The following is a 19,092-nucleotide window of genomic DNA, read 5'->3' as shown; positions in this document are numbered from 1 at the left end:
ACACAAATGAGGAAACCCAATACAGGAGGTATGGTTTATATCAAAACAAAACAGAACAAAACCCTGATTCTCCAGCTGTCTGAGGGATACAGAAAAAGGCTAAAGCATTTCTTCATCTGTTGTATCTCCTCTTCCTTGCTACCATCTGTCGATCCATTCACTGGGGGAGGCAGAGGGATGAACGAGGCTCCCGTTAAGCATTTATGCAGGTGAAGGTACGAAGACAAAGGAGAGAGGAGTCAGTTTTCATTATGAGGCCACATCATTTTCACAGTCTCCTGTTCCTTCTCTTCCCATCCTCAACTCCCCTACCTTCTCTTCCAATACCGCTAATAGCTAATACCGCTCCCTCCAAGAAAGGCTGCCTCTCTCTAAGAACACCCATGACCTCCATACTACTAAATCCAGTAGGTATTTTCACCAGGGATAACCTTAATATCCCCATCGCTTAGCCAGTGTTGGCCTAGGGTACCACAGCTGTCTCCTTTTCCGCATTTCCACACCAACACTCTCCAGTGGGGCTTTCTCCTACCAGGCCCTGCGGTCTTCCAGACGGCTCCTTCAGAGCTCACCATGACACACACGATGCTACAAGAAGGAGTGCTTTTCAGTTCCCATCTTTCTTAGCCTCTCACCAGCTTCTCACTCCTTCCACCTTGAGACGCTTGCTTCCTTGGTTTCCAATACAATCCTTACCCAGTGTGCTCCTAGGTCTGTGAACATTTGCTCCCCATCTCTTTTGCAGGCTCACCTTCTTCCTGGCTATTAAGTGTCTGCTTCCCAAGACTTGGCTATGAGTCCTGTCCTCTTCTTCTATGCCATACTATCTCCCTCAGCATCCCACAACCATAATCATTTCTGGGGTTTCAACAACTAATAATTCTGATGCTTTTCAAATTTATATCCTCAGCCCAGAAAGTTTTTCGAAGCTCTAACCTCTTACTTGACGTTTCCAGTTGGAAGTCTCAAAGATCTTGGGAGTGCCCTTCAAGAAGCAGCAGTTAACAAACCCGACTAGTATCCATGCAGGCGCAGGTTCGATCCCTGGCCTCGCTCAGTGGGTTAAGGATCCGGCATTGCTGTGGCTGTGGTGTAGACCAGCAGCTGTAGCTCTGATTTGACCCCTAGCCTGGGAACCTCCATATGGCCCTAAAAACCAAAAAAAAAAAAAAAAAAAAAAAAAAGAAAGAAAAAAGAGAGAGAGAGAGAGACCTGTAATCTCAGATGCTTCTGAAGGATGCTCAGGAATATAAATTAGGGAATCGGTATGGGTGTGAGGCAAGAGGATGAGTAGGTAGGGATTGGGGCAAACTGGAAATCCCAAACTCTATCCAGAGCATGGAGTGATGACTCAACTGCAGCTAATCATTGCCGTTCAGGCTGTGGGCTGGGAGCCTCTGTTATCAAAAGAGAGAAACACGAGATTTTAATCAGATGTTTGGCTTGTTGAATCTTAAGTGACTCAATTCATTGATTTTTCAAAATACCGTGAAAGTCACTCAAACAATGACTGTCGGCTGGATTCAGCTTGTGAGACCGAAGCCCCTTAACATCCGTGAAGTCTGCTCATGTGTAAAATGGGCGAAGGTGGGAACCTTTAGGCAGAGAGCCCACAAGAAGTAGCTAAGAGAGAAAGAATGAGTCTGGATTAAAAGCTGGACAATGAGAAAGAAGGTAGGTGTATCCCAACAGGATTCTTTATTTTTTATTTTATTTTTTTGCTTTTTAGGGCCACATGTGCAGCATATGGAAGTTCCCAGGCTAGGGGTCAAATCGGAGCTGCAAGCTGCCGGCCTAACGCCAAATCCAAGCCACGTCTGCCACCTACATCACAGCTCACAGCAATGCCAGATCCTTACTTAACCCACTAATCAAGGCCAGGGATCGAACCTCATGGATACAGGTTGAATTTATTTCTGCTGGGCCACAACGGGAACTCCTCCCAACAGGATTCTGTCTTAGAATTGAACCCCTTGCGTGTGCCAGCCTTTCTTCCTGTTGAGTGTGGCCAGGTGAATAATTCTGGCCAAGGAACTGACAGCAGGTTGTTGGCTAGGGCTCCAGGGATAGTTCTAAAAAGGAGTATGCCAGAGTTCCCATCATGGCTCAGCAGTTAACAAACTCGACTGGTATCCATGAGGATGTGAGTTCAACCCCTGGCCTCGCTCAGTGGGTTAAGGATCTGGCATTGCCATGAGCTGTGGTGTAGGTTGCAGACGCAGCTCGGATCCAGCATTGCTGTGGCTGTGGTGTAGGCCAGGAGGTGCAGCTCCAATTAAACCCCTAGCCTAAGAACCTCCATAGGCCATGGGTATGGCCCTAAAAAAGGCAAAAGACAAAAAAAAAAAATTTCAAAAATAAGAAGGAGTATGCCTTTTTGTCCTTTTCCTCTTCTACCTCTCCTTTCTGGAAGGTGGACATGAGGATGGTTGTAACTCCAGCAACTATCTGAAGCCAGAGTCAAAGATGATAGAAAAGATGGAAGGACCAGGGTCCCTAATATCCACAGAGCACCTGCTGATCTCAGGATTTCTACTTGGAAGAAAAATAAGTGTCTTCCACTTAACCTGCCGCATACTGAGTCTTCTGTTGTATGCTGTCCATCCTCATCAAGAATGCGTGCAGAGAGCAGGCCAGGTGACAGGAGCTTGCGGGCAGGTAGAAAGTATTGGAAATTCAGGAGTGGCATGAAGCTGGACACACATTGGGAAGGGCAAGGTGTAGGCGGAAAGGACCATGGAGTGCATGCGAGCTTCAGGCATTGCTGATACATGTTAACTCACTGGAATCAAATAAGTTGGCAGCTGCAGCTCCAATTAAAGCCCTAGCCTGGGAACTTCCATATGCTGCAGGTGCGGCCCTAAAAAGACTAAATAAATAAATAAATAAGTAAATACTCTATAAAAGTACTATTTAATCACATTACAGATGGGAAAACCAAGGCACAGAGAGACAAATTAACTTACGCAAGGTCTTCCAGTTAGTAAGTGGTAGAACCATGGGTATCCACGCTGCCTGTTCCAGAGCCCAGGCTTATAATTCCCCATGCATAGCCTCCTTCACAGGGCCTGTGGTCTGTTCCTTCCATCCTTCCCAAAGCCACGTCTCCTCCGTCTCAGGTACAGCTCTCCAGCTGCACTGCTTCCTCTTGTCCTTGAAAATGCCAAGTCCCTTCCTGCCTCAACTTGAAGACTTTGTCAGGAGTTCCCACTGTGGCTCAGTGGATTAAGAACCCAACTAGCATCCATGAGGATGCAGATTCAATCCCTGGCATTGCTCAGTGGGTTAAGGATCTGGCATTTCTGCAAGCTGTGGTGTAGTTGGCAGATGTGGCTCAGATCCCATGTAGCTGTGGATGTGGTGCAGGCGGGTAGCTGTGGCTCCAGTTGGATCCCTAGCCTGGGAACTTTCATATGCTGCGGGTACAGCCCTAGAAAGAAAAAAAGAAAAGAAAAGAAAAAAAAGACACAAGGGGAGTTCCCGTCGTGGCTCAGTGGTTAACGCATCTGACTAGGAACCATGAGGTTGTGGGTTCGAGCCCTGGCCTTGCTCAGTGGGTTAAGGACCCGGCGTTGCCGTGAGCTGTGGTGTAGGTCACAGACTCAGCTTGGATCCTGCATTGCTGTGGCCCTGGTGTAGTCTGGCAACTACAGCTCCGATTCAACCCCTAGCCTGGGAACCTCCATATGCCGCCAGAGCGGCCCAAGAAATAGCAAAAAGACAAAACAAAAAACAAAAAACAAAAAAAAAAACAAAACCTTTGTCCTAGTGGAACCCTCTTTCTGCAAGGCTCTTGCCTCTGATGGTTGCATGACTGGTTCCTTCTCCTAATTCTGTTCTCATCTAAAAATCACCTCCTCCAAGAGGCCTCTGTATCAGCAGTTGGACTACTCTTGCAATGCATGCTTCTTGTGCAGAATTATGAGCTATGTCCACATTCTCAGACATCTATGGGTGTTTCTTTTTCTTCTTTTTTTTTTTTTGTCATTTTAGGGCCACACCCATGGTATATGGAGGTTCCCAGGCTAGGGATCCAATCGGAGCTGTAGTTGCTGACCCATGCCAGATCCCAGCCGCGTCTGTGACCTACACCACACTTCACAGCAATGCCGGATCCTTAACCCACTGAGTGAGGCCAGGGATCAAACCCTCAACCTCATGGTTCCTAGTCAGATTCGTTTCTGCTGCGTCACAACGGGAACACCTATAGGTATTTCTGCATTTAAGCTAAATAGAATGATCTATAAAGAAAAAACAAGAGCAAAACCAGAAACCTAGGGCTTGAGTGACAGATGGTCATCCATATCCTCAAGGAATTCCCTGACTAATGGAGAGGCACGTGAGAAAATCCACACATTATCTGTGCTCTGAGGGAGGTACAGGTGAGATGCACGCCAAGGGCAGAAAGAACAGTTTGTGCAGAGGCTGCTGCAAATAGTTGAGAGTCAAAGCCAGAAGGTACCAGAGTTTACTCTTTGTCCCCCAGTTTTTGCTGGTGAGATGACCAACAAAAACAGTGATGGGATTTCCCAATTTCTCTGTAGCGAATGTGGCCATGTAACAAAGCTGCATGGAACCTACATGAAGGTTCCTCAGCGGAGCTTCCTAGAAGGGACCATCAGGGGAAGAGTAAGACTTTCTTGGGTCCCTCCTCCTTCCTGTGGGCTAAGATGTGGATCTGACAGCTGAATCTCAAGCAGCCACCTTGGCCCATGGCGTGAAAGCATACGATGAGGGAAACAAACACTGAGAGAAGAGGGACTTGAATTTTGGAGACTCAGAAGAACATACCTGTGATATAGGAAGAGGGAAGGTGAGCTTCCGATAGGTTATACCACTGTTATTTTTAATTTTCTATCACTTGTAATCAAACTTAATCCTGAGCCAGGGAGTTTTGTATAGTAAATGAAGCTGGAGACATAAAGCCAAAACAATAAGGTCATTATAAGGAATATCACGAACCTTGAACTTCATCCTGAAGCAATGAAAGAGAATGAATGTTTTCTAGTAGGGGATGAACAGGAAAGGATTCAGATCTTTTGAAAAATTACTCTTGGGAGTAAAAACATCCTTGGGGAGCATGGATGGGAAGGGCAAGCCTGGAGTCAGAGAGAAGGCAGTCAGGAGGCTCTTATAAGTAATGCGATGAAATGGTGAACTTCTGAAATAGTAACAGACTTAGAGTGGGAGAAGACGGATCTCAAGGAAATTGATTTCTCGGTGTGCTGGTTGAGAAGCGAGCTCCTTTATTAACTTGCAGGTTTCTGATTTGAGTAATTACCTCACTTATGCGTGGAAGGCCTTAGAAGAAGTTTACCAGGCTGCAAAAGGCAGGCCATCTCTAAGGATGTGGAAACAAAGTGATGGCAGATTCTGGAAACAGTATTATTAACCCAGTTTCAGGACTGCACGTCCACAAGTCATGTTTCTTGGTATGGACCTAGTGTGATTTAGTTCAAATTTTGGACAAACCTTGTCCATGATATAAGACTTTAGTCTCATTTATTTTACCACTCAGATCTTCAGTTCCCTCATCTAGAAGATGGACAGGATCACAAAGACCTCACTGGGCTTTGTGAAGAATAAATGAAATTCCAATGTCAGGAATTCCAAAGAGGTGTTTTTTTTTTTTAATTATTAAAGTATAGCTGATTTACAGCGTTCCTTCAGTTTCTGCTGTACAGCAAAGTGACCCAGTCATACACACACACACACACACACACACACACACACACACACACACACACACACACACACACACACATTCTTTTTTTCATACTATCTTCTACCATGTTCTAACCCCAGAGACTGGACATAGTTCCCTGGGCTATACAGTAGGACCCCATTGCTTGTCCATTCTAAATGTAATAGTTCAGCAAAGAGTTTTTTAAATTTAATCTTCCTGATCAAGATTTTCATAAATTTCTTGATGTCTTAATGCAGTGTATAAATGATTCCTTCTCTTTTATAAGCCTTTTTTTTTCTTGAAAGAATTTCCGTTGACATTATTGGACCAAAAAATTAAAAAAAAATCAGCATGGCACATATAATGTTAACCAGCTATGAGTCTGGAAGAAATTCAGAAATGAGACAGAGGTCTTTGATTTTTAAAGCATATTCAATCATGTTTCAAAGCAAAATGAAAGACCACAAATCCATTCAGACATTCCAAACAGTGAAGAAATAATTTTTATCAAAATCTTGTAACCTTACTCACGCTGGAAGAAATTGTCTGAGCAGCGCTGACAATCTTGTCTGACACGTGAACTTGAGAACTGCATATTTTTTAAATTATATTTTGGAAGCATTGAATGTGCTCAATGAAATTCCAAAATTAATCCACTCTAGTTTTGCAATGGGCACTGACTCATCCAAAACTCTTCCCCTTTTTTCCTTTTGGCAGTTACCCCCGACTCTGCCCGCCCCCTTCAACACACACACACACACACACACACACACACACACACACACACACACAGACCCCTTCAGTTAGAACCCATGGCTATGATACACCAAAATATTCACAGTTAATCCAATAGACTTTCATTTCCGTTTCTGGCCTCCGTTTTCCCATACCTGATGGAAAGAAAACATCTCATTTACCACCCGGAACATCTCCCAGATGAGCCGAGGTGCAGAGCACCGTCCCCTGCATCTAAGGGGCAGTAGGTTCTTCTTGCCCATGAATTCAGGCTGCCTAGAAGCTTCTTGTGAAATGACAAGAGAGCTTTGTACTCCTAATTCCCGTACATGCCAAAGTTGCAGTGAGTTGACATTTATATTATATTTTTATCATCGTAGAACAAATGATTCATCTTGAAAGTGACACAGTCTTCCAATGAGAAGGATCATTTAAATTCCAGTGCTGAAGACCTGGAAAGTCCATGAAACAAGTTAGCTTCAAAATCTGTGGTTTTAGTTCATAATAGATGTTCCTTTTTTTTAATTTATTTTTTTAGATGTAATTTTCATATAGAAATTTATCCTGGAGTTCCTGTTGTGGCTCAGCAGGTAAAGAATCTGCCTAGTATCCATGAGGATGAGGGTTCTATCCTTGTCCTCCCTCTGTAGTTAAGGATCCAGCATTGCTGCAAACTGTGGCCTAGGTCACAGATATGGCTTGGATCCTGTGTTGCTGTGGCTATGGTGTAGAGTGGCAGTTGCAGCTCTGATTTGACCCCTAGCCTGGAAACTTCCATATGCCACAGGTGCAGCTCTAAAAAGAAAAGAAAAGAGGAAAAGAAAAGAAAATTCATCCTTCTAAAGAATACAATTCAGTGGTTTTTAGTATATTCACAAATTCCTACAATCATCACCATTCTCTATTTCTTAACATTTTTATTACCCTGAAAAGAAAAGCCATACCCACTAGCAGTCAGCCCCCATTCTCTCAACCTTCTAAATGACTTTCTCTATAGATTTGCCTGTTCTTGACATACATATTTTATCAGTGGCAGCATGTGATCTTTCGTGTCTGGCCTCTTTAACTAAATGTTGTTAAGATTCTAGATAAGAGTTTTTGATGATATGTTCACTTTCTCTTCCAAAGTCTTCTGATATCAAGAGCCTCTCCACATTGAAGTGCTGGACATGCATAATCTCACTTCATTCTCACAACAGTGGGATGAGGCATATAGTACTATATCCATTTTACAGATAAGAAATTGGGGCTTAGAGAGAAGTTGATAACTTATCCAGGGTCAGACAGCCAATAAGCAATAAAGTGGGATTTCAATCTAGATCCACGTGACCCTGAAGATGGTGGTCTTAATCTCCAGGCTCCAGGATTCTTAGAGATGAATTCTGATTTTGTGGCCTTTCCCAGTCTCTTCTTTTAAACAGGAAAATGTCTATTGCAAAGATGCTTGAGAGTTAAGGCAGTTTCCTCAGGCCTGGCCTGGGTAGAATGGGTCTGTGAAACACAACATAGGCAGGCAGCCAGCTGAGTATCAATGAATGATGGCTGGAAATCTAAGGCCCCAGGAATCCCAAAAACTTTGAGGAAAATGACCCCAGAGCTTCCAGCATCCCACACGGACAAATAGCTTGGGGTGTCTGGTTGAAGCTTGGAATGCCACTAACATTCCTGTTTGGGTCTCCTGTTTGGGTCTCCAGTTGGTGAGCTAATAAATCAGATTATTCCCCAGCACAAGTTCATCTTCTTGAATCCTGGAGAAACCTAAGAGTCGTCTTGCCCATCACATTGCTATGACCCATAGCAAGGCTCAACCTAACAATCTGGGGATGAGATTCAACTTATTTTTTTTTTAATATTTATTTTTAAATTTGACCCCTAGCCTCTTGTTCATAGAAAAATTTTAGCCTCCTAGGCCTTCTCCAAGTTCCAAATAATAAATTTTCTCAGAGAAGTGAGAAAATGCAGGAACAGACAACAGTCAAAAAGGCCATAATAGTTTAGCCTTTAAACAACACCAAGGACCTTTAGTTCCTCCTCAAGGGCTATGGATAATATTCTGAGCCATGTTTTGTAGCTACTGAAACCCCCACCAGGTGGAAGCCATTAACTGCATGCTGCCCACAAGCCTGCAGACTCCAGACCGATTGGAACCAGAAGGTTGATGATATTAATTCCCAGTTACCTCACCACCCACCAATCAGAAGAAAGTCCACAAACTGATCACGTGCCCCACAACCCCCCTCTCTCACCTTGTTTTTAAAAACCTTTTCCTGAAAGACTTCCAGGAGTTCAGGTCTTTTAAGCACCAGCTACCTGGACTCTTTGCTGGGCACTTCAGTAAACCCTGCACTTTCCTTCACCATAACCGGGCACCAGTATTTTGGCTTTACTGTGCCTGGGCAAGTGGACCCGTTTGGTTCTATAACATATACTTTGCTGAATTTGTGAACCACCTGAGCAGGTTGGGTTCTTCAGAAACTGAAGCTGAAGTGAAGGTTGGGCTCTAAGTCATTTACTAGGGATCAGCACCTGTGAAGGCACCAGGGAGGGAGCAGGACTGAGATCAGAGAGAAGCCAAGTGCAACACCAGCTGACAAAGCCTCAGCTGAGTGGGGAGCTGGGGAGGGGCAGGACCTCAGGCAGGGGGAGGGGCTCTCTGCTGTTGGGGCGGAGCCTAGAGGATCTGCATACTCCCTGCAGCTGGGCAGTCAGGGCTTCCTTAGAGGATGGTGTCTCTCCAGAGTCTCCCACAGTTCACAGTCAGTTAGCACTGAATCAGCAAATGGGCAAACATTGCTCCTGGGGAAACACAGGGGTTAGGTTCCTGTGAGCCTCTGAGCACCACTTTGTCATGGGAAGATCACTATGTGACCTTGTTTGATGTGTTTTCCTTTTTAAAGACATCTTTAAAAATATATGCTATTGATTCATGAACGTTGACCTCATCATCAACAGCACTATGATTCAGGCATGGGAAGATCACTATGTGACCTTGTTTGATGTGTTTTCCTTTTTAAAGACATCTTTAAAAATATATGCTATTGATTCATGAACGTTGACCTCATCATCAACAGCACTATGATTCAGGCCCCAGCAAAGGCTATGTAACACACATGTTTTCTCCTTTTCTCTGTAAGGCTCATCAGAGCCTTCTGGTGCTCCCCAGACCAGCTTCAGAACCGTGACCAGGGGGCATTTTAAAGAGGAGAATCCCCCACAGGGAGCGCCGAAATGTGGCACTAAGTAGATCTTGAAAGGGACACTTGTTATAGCATGAGAGCCCTGAAAGGAAGGCAGCACGTCCATCACCTTGTCTGGTCTCAGCTGAGAACTTTCACATCCGCTACCCCAAGTTTTTGTCCATCTGCACGTTTGCAAGTGGCCATGGGAGCACAGTAAGTACGGGCTTTGGGGTCACAAATAAATTTTAGCAAGTAGGCACATTCACAAATTCAGAATCCATGAATAATGAGGCTTAACTGTGATTTAAAAAAAAATTTTTAGGCAAGACTTTTTAATGAACAGAAGGAAGAATTGCCCACAACTCTCTGACAATACAGGATCTGATATGTTTGTTTCCATTCTTTTACACATTTGTTGTTGGTTTTTTTCCCCAAACATTTGTTTTTTTTTTGTTTGTTTGTTTTTTTAATCAAGATATCCTGTGGGGTTTTTAAAAAATTTTTATTGAAGTTTAGTTGATTATACTTAATATTTCTTAATGGCCTCCCTTATAATTTAAAATTTTACTCTCCTTTCATTCTGGGTAATATTATTGGTTTAATTGTGCAGGATATATTTGCTCTACCATACATTAATATGAATACATTAGGGGTGAAATTAAATTGTCCATCTTTTTAAAAAGATTTTTATTTTTTGTATTATAGTTGATTTACAATGTTCTGTGAATTTCTTCTGCACAGCAAAGTGACTCAGTCATACATATACATATATACATTTTTTTTCTCACATTATCCTCCATCACATTCCATCACAATCAACTAGATATAGTTGTGCTATACATCAGGATCTCATTGCTTATCCACTCCAAATGCAGTAGTTTGCATCTACCAATCCCAAACTCCCAGTCCATCCCACTCTCCCCCCCTTTACACCTCCTAAAAGCATCTCATGCACTTCCAGTGGTACACAGACCTCAAGAATCAGTGAGTCTTTGAGGCTGCATTTTTGTGGGCATCATGGGTTCCATAGGTGGATGGTTCGGTCTGATCCAGGCTTAGGAAATCCTTTTCTCCTCGAGTTTCTGTTGGAATCCATCATTTGTTCTAGATCTCTGGGCTAAGGATTTATTTCTCTTCTGTATTCTACCCAGCATAACTTATGTTTATCCTTTACTTGCTAATAAAACAACAGCTTGTGTTTAATATGAATAGATTCAAATAAGAAAATTCAACAACTGTCCAAATCCACCAACTTCTTCCTGTGTGGTTAAATCTTCCCATATTTGGTGAAAATGGAGAAAGGAAATGACAAAGGATTTGAATATTATCCTGAAAGCTATTTGTTTGCTTTAAAGATTGTAATACAAGATTTCTCTATTTTTCATGACTTTGTTGGGAAGCAAGAACAATTTCTATGAAAGAGCTGGGTTTTGGGCAAAACCACCATCTAACCTCCAAGTATGTTGTTAATTATTTGTAGGTGCTACCTGGCATTTGTAATCTAAGAGGTCCAGGGTTGATAACACTGCGAAGGTTCTCTGACAACCGTGAGGATGCAGACTTATTACCTTCAGTGGAGAGTCCATTAAAAACATATGAGCTTTTTAATTGACCTCCAGCCTTTCTGCCGTGATGTTATCTACCTTCATTTTTTCCATAATTTGTAAGATGAGGGTTTTTTTTTTTTGTCTTTTGGGGGCTGCACCCATGGCATATGGAGGTTCCCAGGCTAGGAGCTAAATCCGAGCTGCAGCTGCCAGCCTATACCATAGCCACAGCAACGTCAGATCCTTAACCCACTGAGTGAGGCCAGCGATTAAACTTGCGTCCTCATGGATGCTAGTCAGATTCATTTCTGCTGAGCCATTATGAGGACTCCTGAGTTGTTTTTTCTTTTTATTTTAATAGATGAAGCTAAATATTTTTTTCATTGAAAGTGGAATTGATTTAAGCCAAACCAAAGACAGCATGTACAAAATTTTTTTAACATTGAACCTATGTTCAATGTTCGGGAACCAATATTCTGTTTTCTTCTCTGTCTTTGTGCTTTCCTTTTTTCAAATTTCAGCTTTATTAAGGTATAATCAACAAATTGTAAGATATTTAATTGTACATTATGATGATGTGATATACATTGTGAAAGGACTCTCCCCATAGCTAACACTTTACCTATTTATTCTTTTTCTTGGAGAACATTTGAGCTCTACTGTTAGCAAAATTCAATTATACAATACAGTATTACCAGCTATAGAACTGTAGTCACTATGTTTTACATTAGATCTTCAGATCCTGTGCATCTTATAGCTGAAACTTTATACCCTTTTATCAACCTCTCCCCCAGCCTCTGGCAACCTCTGTGGTACTCTCTGTGTTTGACCTGTTTTATTTTATTTTTTTATTTTTTGGTTCCACATAGAAAGGATACCATGGAGTATTTATCTTTCTCTGTCTGGCTCATTTAACTTAGCATAATGCCCTCAAGATTGAACCACAAATGGCAAGCTTGCTTTGTTTTTCACAGCCACATAATATTCCGCTATATATATAGATACCATGTCTTCTTTATCCATTCATCCATCAATGGACACAAGTTGTACAAGTAGTTTCCAGGTCTTGGCTGTTATAAATAGTGTTGCAATGAACATGGAAGTGTAGGTATCTCTTCAATATCCCATTTTAATTTCCTTAAAATATATACCAAGGGTTGGAATGGCTGGATTTATATGGTAATTATATTTTGAATTTTTTTTTTGAAGACGCTCCATACTGTTTTCCATAGTGGCTGCACCAGTTTACATTCCCATGGGTTTCCTTTTCTCCACATCTTTGCCAACACTTACTGTCTCCTGTCTTTTTGTCAATAGCCACTCCAACAGGTGTGAGGTGGCAATTTATAGTTTTGACTTGTATTTCCCAGATTAGTGATGTTGAGCACCTCTTCATGTACCTATTGGCCGTCTGTCTGTCTTCTTTAGAAAAATGTCTACTTAGTCCCTCTGACTTTTTTTTTTCTGGCTGTACCTACACCATGTGGAAGTTCCTGGGCCAGGGATTGAAACTGAGGCAGTAAACCTGAGCCACTGCAATGACAATGCCGGATCCTTAACCCACTAAGCCATATAGGAACTCCCCTCTGACTATTTTAAAATTGGATTGTTTTTATGCTATTGGTTGTTGGAGTTCTTTACATATTTTGGATATTAACCCCTTATCAGACAGATGATTTGCAAACATTTTCTCCCATTCAATAGTTGCCTTTTCACTCTGTTGATGGTTTCCTTTGCTATGCACAAGTGTTTTGTTTGATGTCATCCCACTTGTTTATTTTTACTTTTGTTTCCTTTGTTTTTGGTGTCAAATCCAAAAAGTCATTGCCAAACAGATGTCAAAGACTTACCCTCTATGTTTTTTTCTAGGAGTTTTATGGTTTCAGGTCTTATGTTCCAACTCTTTAATCTTTTTTGAGTTGAGTTTTGTGTATGGTATAAATTAGAAGTCCAGTTTCATTATTTTGCATGTGGCTGTCCAGTCTATCCAACAACATTTAAGGAGGAGACTATCCTTTTTCTATTATATATTCTAGGCTCTTTTGTTATAAATTAATTGACCATATATGTTTGGACTTATTTCTAGGCTTTATTCTGTTCCATAGTCCTCATTGTATTTTCTGGTGGGTATTACTATTCATGTCTGGGTTTCTTTTGTTATTCTCCTCCATCCAGTTCATTACTTCAGGAGAGAGGAGGAAAAGTTGCTACAAATATAACTGATAGTCCCGCTCACCAGGAGGGACTCTCCCACCTTGAATGTGGCTTCCAGATGCAGGGAGAGTCAGTGGTCCTAGCACTTCATCATCCTGTAGAACCTTCAGGGTAATTCTGCCTCCCCAGGTTTTTACAGCCCTGATTCCCCTCTTGTGGGTTTTAGCCCCTGATGGCTGCAGTAGATTTTGGTCTTCACAGAGTACACATCTGGTCTGTCTCTTGCTTTGTTCTCTAGACCACAACTTTCCCCCTGAGCTGTAGCATGTGACTACGTTGTAGACAGATTACCAGTATTTGGTCCTCAGCCTTCGCAGTGGCCAGGTGGCCCCCTGGAGCTGGTAGAGCCTCTTGAACTCTCACCTCTGGCCTTGAATAGCCTTGCTCATCATCTCACATGCAGTATAAAAATGATCATTTTCTCTGTGTGCCAGGATATGAGTAAGGTTGGGAAGCACCCCTCAAGGCCAAGGTTCATCTTGGCTTTGGGACCCTCAGGGATCCCTTCCTGCCTTTATCCTCAGTATGTTTGCTGGAACTCTCTTGCTAGTACCTGGTCACCAGTCCTTAAAACAATTGGCCCATCTTTACACTTGAGTCTGGCTTGCTTCATTCCTGTGGCAAAGGCTGACTGGATGGTCACGCAACCCGCTTCCTGTCCTGGGCTTAAACACAAACCACATTTCCCAGGCCCTTTCAACCCCAGGTGGGCATGTAAGGCTAGCTCCTACCGGTGGAATGGAAGTGACATGTCACTTCTGGGTCCAGGCCACTGAGAACTGTGTATCTTCTCCATACTTTCCATCTATCTTCATCCAAAGTGTCCTTTGCATAGGTTGAAGGAGGTTGCTAGCTCCCTAAATGGCTGGCTTTTGTCCAGCCACCCCACAGCATCTGACTGACTAAAACAGACTTTTATGTGACTGAAAACAATTTTTTAATGTGTTACACTCTAAAATTTTAGGATTTATATGTTTTAACAACTAGCATTATTTAGTAGTTGGTGTAGCCACTATGGAAAATAATACAGAGGTTCCACAGAAAACTAAAAATAGAGTTGCCATATGATCTAGCAATTCTACTCCTGGGCATATATCCAGACAAAACTATAATTTAAAAAGATACATGTCCCTCAATGCTCATAGCATCACTATTTATAGTAACTGAGGCATAGAAGCAACCTAAATGTTCATTGATACATGAATAGATAAAAAAGATGTGGTACATATGCACAATGGAATAAATCACATAAATCCAAATTCAGCCATAAAAAATACCATTGGCAACAACGTGGATGGACCTAGAGATTTTCACACTAAGTGTAGTAAGTCAGAAAGAGAGATTCAAATATTGTATGATGTCACTTATATGTGGAATCTAAAATATGACACAAATGAACATATTGACAAAACAGAAATAGTGTCACAGATAAAGAGAAGAGGACAGATTTGTGGTTGCTGGGGTGGGGGTGGGGGTGGGGGGCGGGAGGGGAGGATTGAGGAAGGATGGATTGGGAGTTGGGGTTAGCAGATGCAAACTATTATATTTAGACAGGATAAGCAACAAGTTCCCTCTGCATAGCTCAGGGAACTCTATTCAATATCCCATGATAAACCATAATGGAAAAAATATAAAAAGAATGTGTGTGTATATATACATATGTATAACTGAATCATTTGCTGTTCAGCAGAAATTACAACATTGTAAATCAACTACACTCCAATAAAATAAACCTAGCATTGCTTATATTAATCAGTACAATTTCTTTGTCATAGACACTCATGTTTATAGGGACTAAACTGTGTTCCACCCTAAAATTCATGCCTTGAAGTCCCAACCCCACAGTATCTCAGAATGTCATTGTAAGTTCTTTAAAGAGGCAATTAGTTTAAATGAGGGTGTTGGAGTTCCCATCATGGCTCAGTGGTAACACACCTGACTAGTATCCATGAGGACATGAGTTTGATTCCTGGCCTCTCTCAGTGGGTTAAAGATCTGGTGTTACCTTGCGCTGTGGTGTAGGTTGCAGATGCAGCTTGGATCCCAAGTTGCTGTGGCTGTGGTGTAGGCTGGCAGCTGCAGCTCTGATTTGACCCCTAGCCTGGGAACTTCCATATGCCATGCATGTGGCCCTAAAAAGCCAAAAAAAAAAAAAAAATTAGTGTGTTAGTATGTCCTAATCCAACATGACTGGTGTCCTTATGAGAAGAGAAGTAGACCAGGGTGCCAGTGCATAACTGTAGGGAGAGGCAGCTGGAGGGTGACCACCTGTAAGCCGAGTTGAGAGGCCTCAGAGGAGACCCAGCCTGCCAGCTCCTTAATCTTAGACTTCCAGGCTCCAGATCTGGAGGCAATAAATACATCCTGGTTTTTTTTAAACCGCTCACTCTGTGGGATTTTGTTACAACAGCCCTAGCAAACTGATCCACAAGGTCGCGTCTCCCCATGTATCATCTTATTTCCTCCTATTTCCCAAAAGGTTTGCTTGTTAAAAATACTGGGAGCAGAGTTCTCATCGCGGCACAGTGGAAACAAATCTGACTAGGAACCCTGAGGTTGTGTGTTTGATGCCTGTCCATGCTCAGTGGGTTAAGGATCCAGCAATGCCATGAGCTGTGGTATAGGTTGCAGATGTGCCTCAGATCCTGCGTTCCTGTGGCTGTGACATAGGCCGGCAGCTATAGCTCCAATTAGACCCCTAGCCTAGGAACCTCCATATGCCGCAAGTGCAGCCCTAAAAAAGAAAAAAAGAAAAAAAAAAAAAGAGCAATGATGGGTCTTGAAAGGTGTTAGTTTTGCCAGCTTTTCTGTCTCTGCCGTTGTCATCTTTCATGCCCTGCAATCAATTTTGGTAATTCCTGTTCTTATATCATATACACACCCGTTGCTTTTGCTTGATATTTTCCAATTTCATCATGGTCTTGGTCACAGAGGTTTCTTCAATAATTTTTTTTGTTGCATTTTTCTGTCTTTTTTAGGGCTGCACCTGTGGCATATGGAGGTTCCCAGGCTAGGGGTCTAATCGGAGCTGTAGCTGCTGGCCTACACCACAGCCACAGCAATGCCAGATCCGAGCCGTGTCTGCAACCTATACCACAACTCACGGCAACACTGGATCTTTAACCCGTTGAGTGAGGCCAGGGATTGAACCTGCAAGCTCATGGTTCCTAGTCGGGTTTGTTTCCACTGTGCCATGACAGGAACTCCTCTTCAATAAAATTCTTTACCAAGGCCTGCCCAGGACTTGAATTTAGCCCAGTCTGAGGCCCCACAAGAGCTCATGGGTTAGGTGAGCACTGGTTCCAAATGTTTCTCCAAGATTCTCCTATTACTGCATCTCCTTCCCAGCCACTGCCCTCAAAGCCAGTCGCTAACCAACCCCCTAAGTCATAGGTTCCCCGGCACAGAATCTATCTCTGGAGACATGAGCAGCCCTGTCCGGTATGCAAGGTCAGCAGAATCGCCCATCTCTCTCACTTCCCTGGAGCCAGGCTCTACCTCTGGGATCTACAAGCCTGTGGAATTGTGGCAACTCTCGTTTTGAGCCAAAACCAAGCTTTGCTGATGGAAGCAAGATGCACAATCTAGGGCAGCCCACAAACCCCAAGATAACAGCTTGCCAAAGTGTTTCCCTGATTTGGAGCTTTTGACTAGGTAACCACCCGCTGATAAATGGAGCTTGCAAAGAATACACGGGCCCACCTGTTTGGCTAATTTCAAGTATTTTACATTCAACTTAGGGAAACTGTTTAACACAGCTCCCTCTACTGGCCTGTTAGTCACTCGGAAGCTTTTGGTGTCAAAACCTGAGAGGAAGGAACCAACTGGTACCAGATGAGGAACCAGCTGATGGAATCAAGGAGGAAAGGGCATTGTCTGATGTGAGAACACGAAAAGCTGTATAAGCGGGACCCGCTGGAGTTTTGCCAGTGCTTTTTTGGGCAATCTGCCACCTTGGGTCCCCCTTTGCATCTCAGTAAAATGTCATCTGACAAAAGGGGGCAGTCATCCCAATGGGCCTTGCAAGAAGTACGGGTTAATATGGTTACGGCATTTTCTTCTAGGAACAAATATGATCCCACATTTAGCTCCACAGGAAGTCAACAAGCACAAGAAACAACAGGGCAAAGGTGTTCCAGAAAAGCGAGCCAGAGCACATGAGCACCAGGGGCCCTTTCAAAATAAAGGCAGACCGAGAGGAAGGTAGGCTGCTCCCCCAAGAGTCTGATGTGGGACCTCAGTGGGAGTTCCAGGCTTGGACCAAAGGCTGTTCGTGACCTTTGTCCAACTGCTACAAGCTCTTAAAAAAAGACAGTCCAGATTTGCTTCTTTCATCCTGTAACAGGAAGCTCTTAAGCAGGGCATGCGGCAAAGTCCCTGACCATGTGTCTCCTGTCTCTGCAGGGCTCAGTGCGTGCAAAGGGAGGATCACCCTCTGTCCAGCCAGAGGGGTGCGCCACCCCAGCTGCCAGTCTGCACGGCTGCCCAGACTCCAGGTCAGCATCTCGTACATGGGGGCTTGGGGGAGCCCAGTGAGGCACACGGAGATCAAAATGACAGTGCTGATAAAAGCTGGGTTGGTGAGTGTGGCTTCAAATATAGTATCCGGGAGTTCCCGTTGTGGCTCAGCAGGTTCCATGAGGATGTGGGTTGGACCCCTGGGCTTGAGCAGGTTAAGGACTTGATGTTGCTGTGGCTCTGGTGTAGGCCAGCAGCTTTAGCTCGGATTCAGCCCCTAGCCTGGGAATTTCCATATGCTATAGGTGAAGCCCTAAAAAGCAATATAAAAGCAATATAATATATATATATATATATATACACACACACACACACACACACACACACACTATATATATGTATATATAATATATACATATATAAACATATATACAATATTTACCTATATACAATATATACACAATGTATATATATATACACATATACACTATATATATATAACATATATTATATAACATATAATATATATAATATACAATATATTTGTATTCTCCACACGACTCCCCAGTCTTTCCTCCTGTGCTGAATATACTTCTCAGACCTTTGCTGGGATGGTTAAGAGTGGTACCTTCCTGGCAAAAGCCTGCCTCTAAAAAGTTTACAGCACTAGGGAGCAGAAGGAATGGTTCCCACCAGGGAGATGCCTGCATTACTCTCAGTTCCCTCTCCCAGGACTCACTGATTAGACAAATCATCCCTCCCCCACCCCTCCCTGGGGAGATGCACAAAGGGTGGCAGGAGGCCAGGAGTGGTGCTCTAGTGGAGGTGTCCACAGGGAGGGAAGCATCCAGAGAAGGAAGTAAGTGTGCCCAACAGTCTCCTTTGGAAGCCCCTGTATGTCCTCCCCTCCCCCTTGAGGGTACAGGTGGGGGCACTCATACACACCGCCAGCACCCCACCCCCCCATGAAGACCAGGTCAGAGGTCCACCCTGAGATTTCGTGGCCTGTGATGACATCCTCTGCTGCTCTTTGTATTCTACACACCCCTTTTTCTCTTTTCTACCTCCTGCATCAGAGCTTGAGCTCCTGGAAGGCAAGGTTGCCCTGCATTATTTTTTTGTGTGTTTGTTTTTTTGTCTTTTTGGGATGCACCCATGGCCTATGGAGGTTCCCAGGCTAGGGGTCCAATCAGAGCTGTAGCCACTGGTCTACGCCAACAGCCACAGCAACACCAGATCCAGATCCGAGGTGTGTCTGCAACCTACACAGCTC

At 43.3% G+C, this 19,092-nt stretch overlaps 1 protein-coding gene across 1 annotated transcript in view; it reads left to right on the top strand.

Annotated features, from left to right (window-relative positions):
* LOC146400438 (uncharacterized) overlaps positions 1-18,813 on the top strand; it is a 73,610-nt gene extending 54,797 nt beyond the window's left edge. The window contains exons 4-5 of the mRNA XM_084971118.1: positions 17,766-17,941; positions 18,745-18,813. Coding sequence (XP_084827244.1) covers positions 17,766-17,941; positions 18,745-18,813 — 245 coding nt within the window. The remainder of the gene's footprint in view (positions 1-17,765; positions 17,942-18,744) is intronic.
* The last annotated feature ends 279 nt before the right edge of the window (positions 18,814-19,092 follow it).

This window comes from Sus scrofa, chromosome 8, assembly GCF_054392235.1.
Source record: "Sus scrofa isolate SSC_HxYL_T2T_F1_AM1 chromosome 8, Sscrofa_HxYL_maternal_Yorkshire_Landrace_v2.0, whole genome shotgun sequence".
NCBI classification, from domain to species: domain Eukaryota; kingdom Metazoa; phylum Chordata; class Mammalia; order Artiodactyla; family Suidae; genus Sus; species Sus scrofa.
This window is presented reverse-complemented; position numbering and strand designations above follow the sequence as displayed.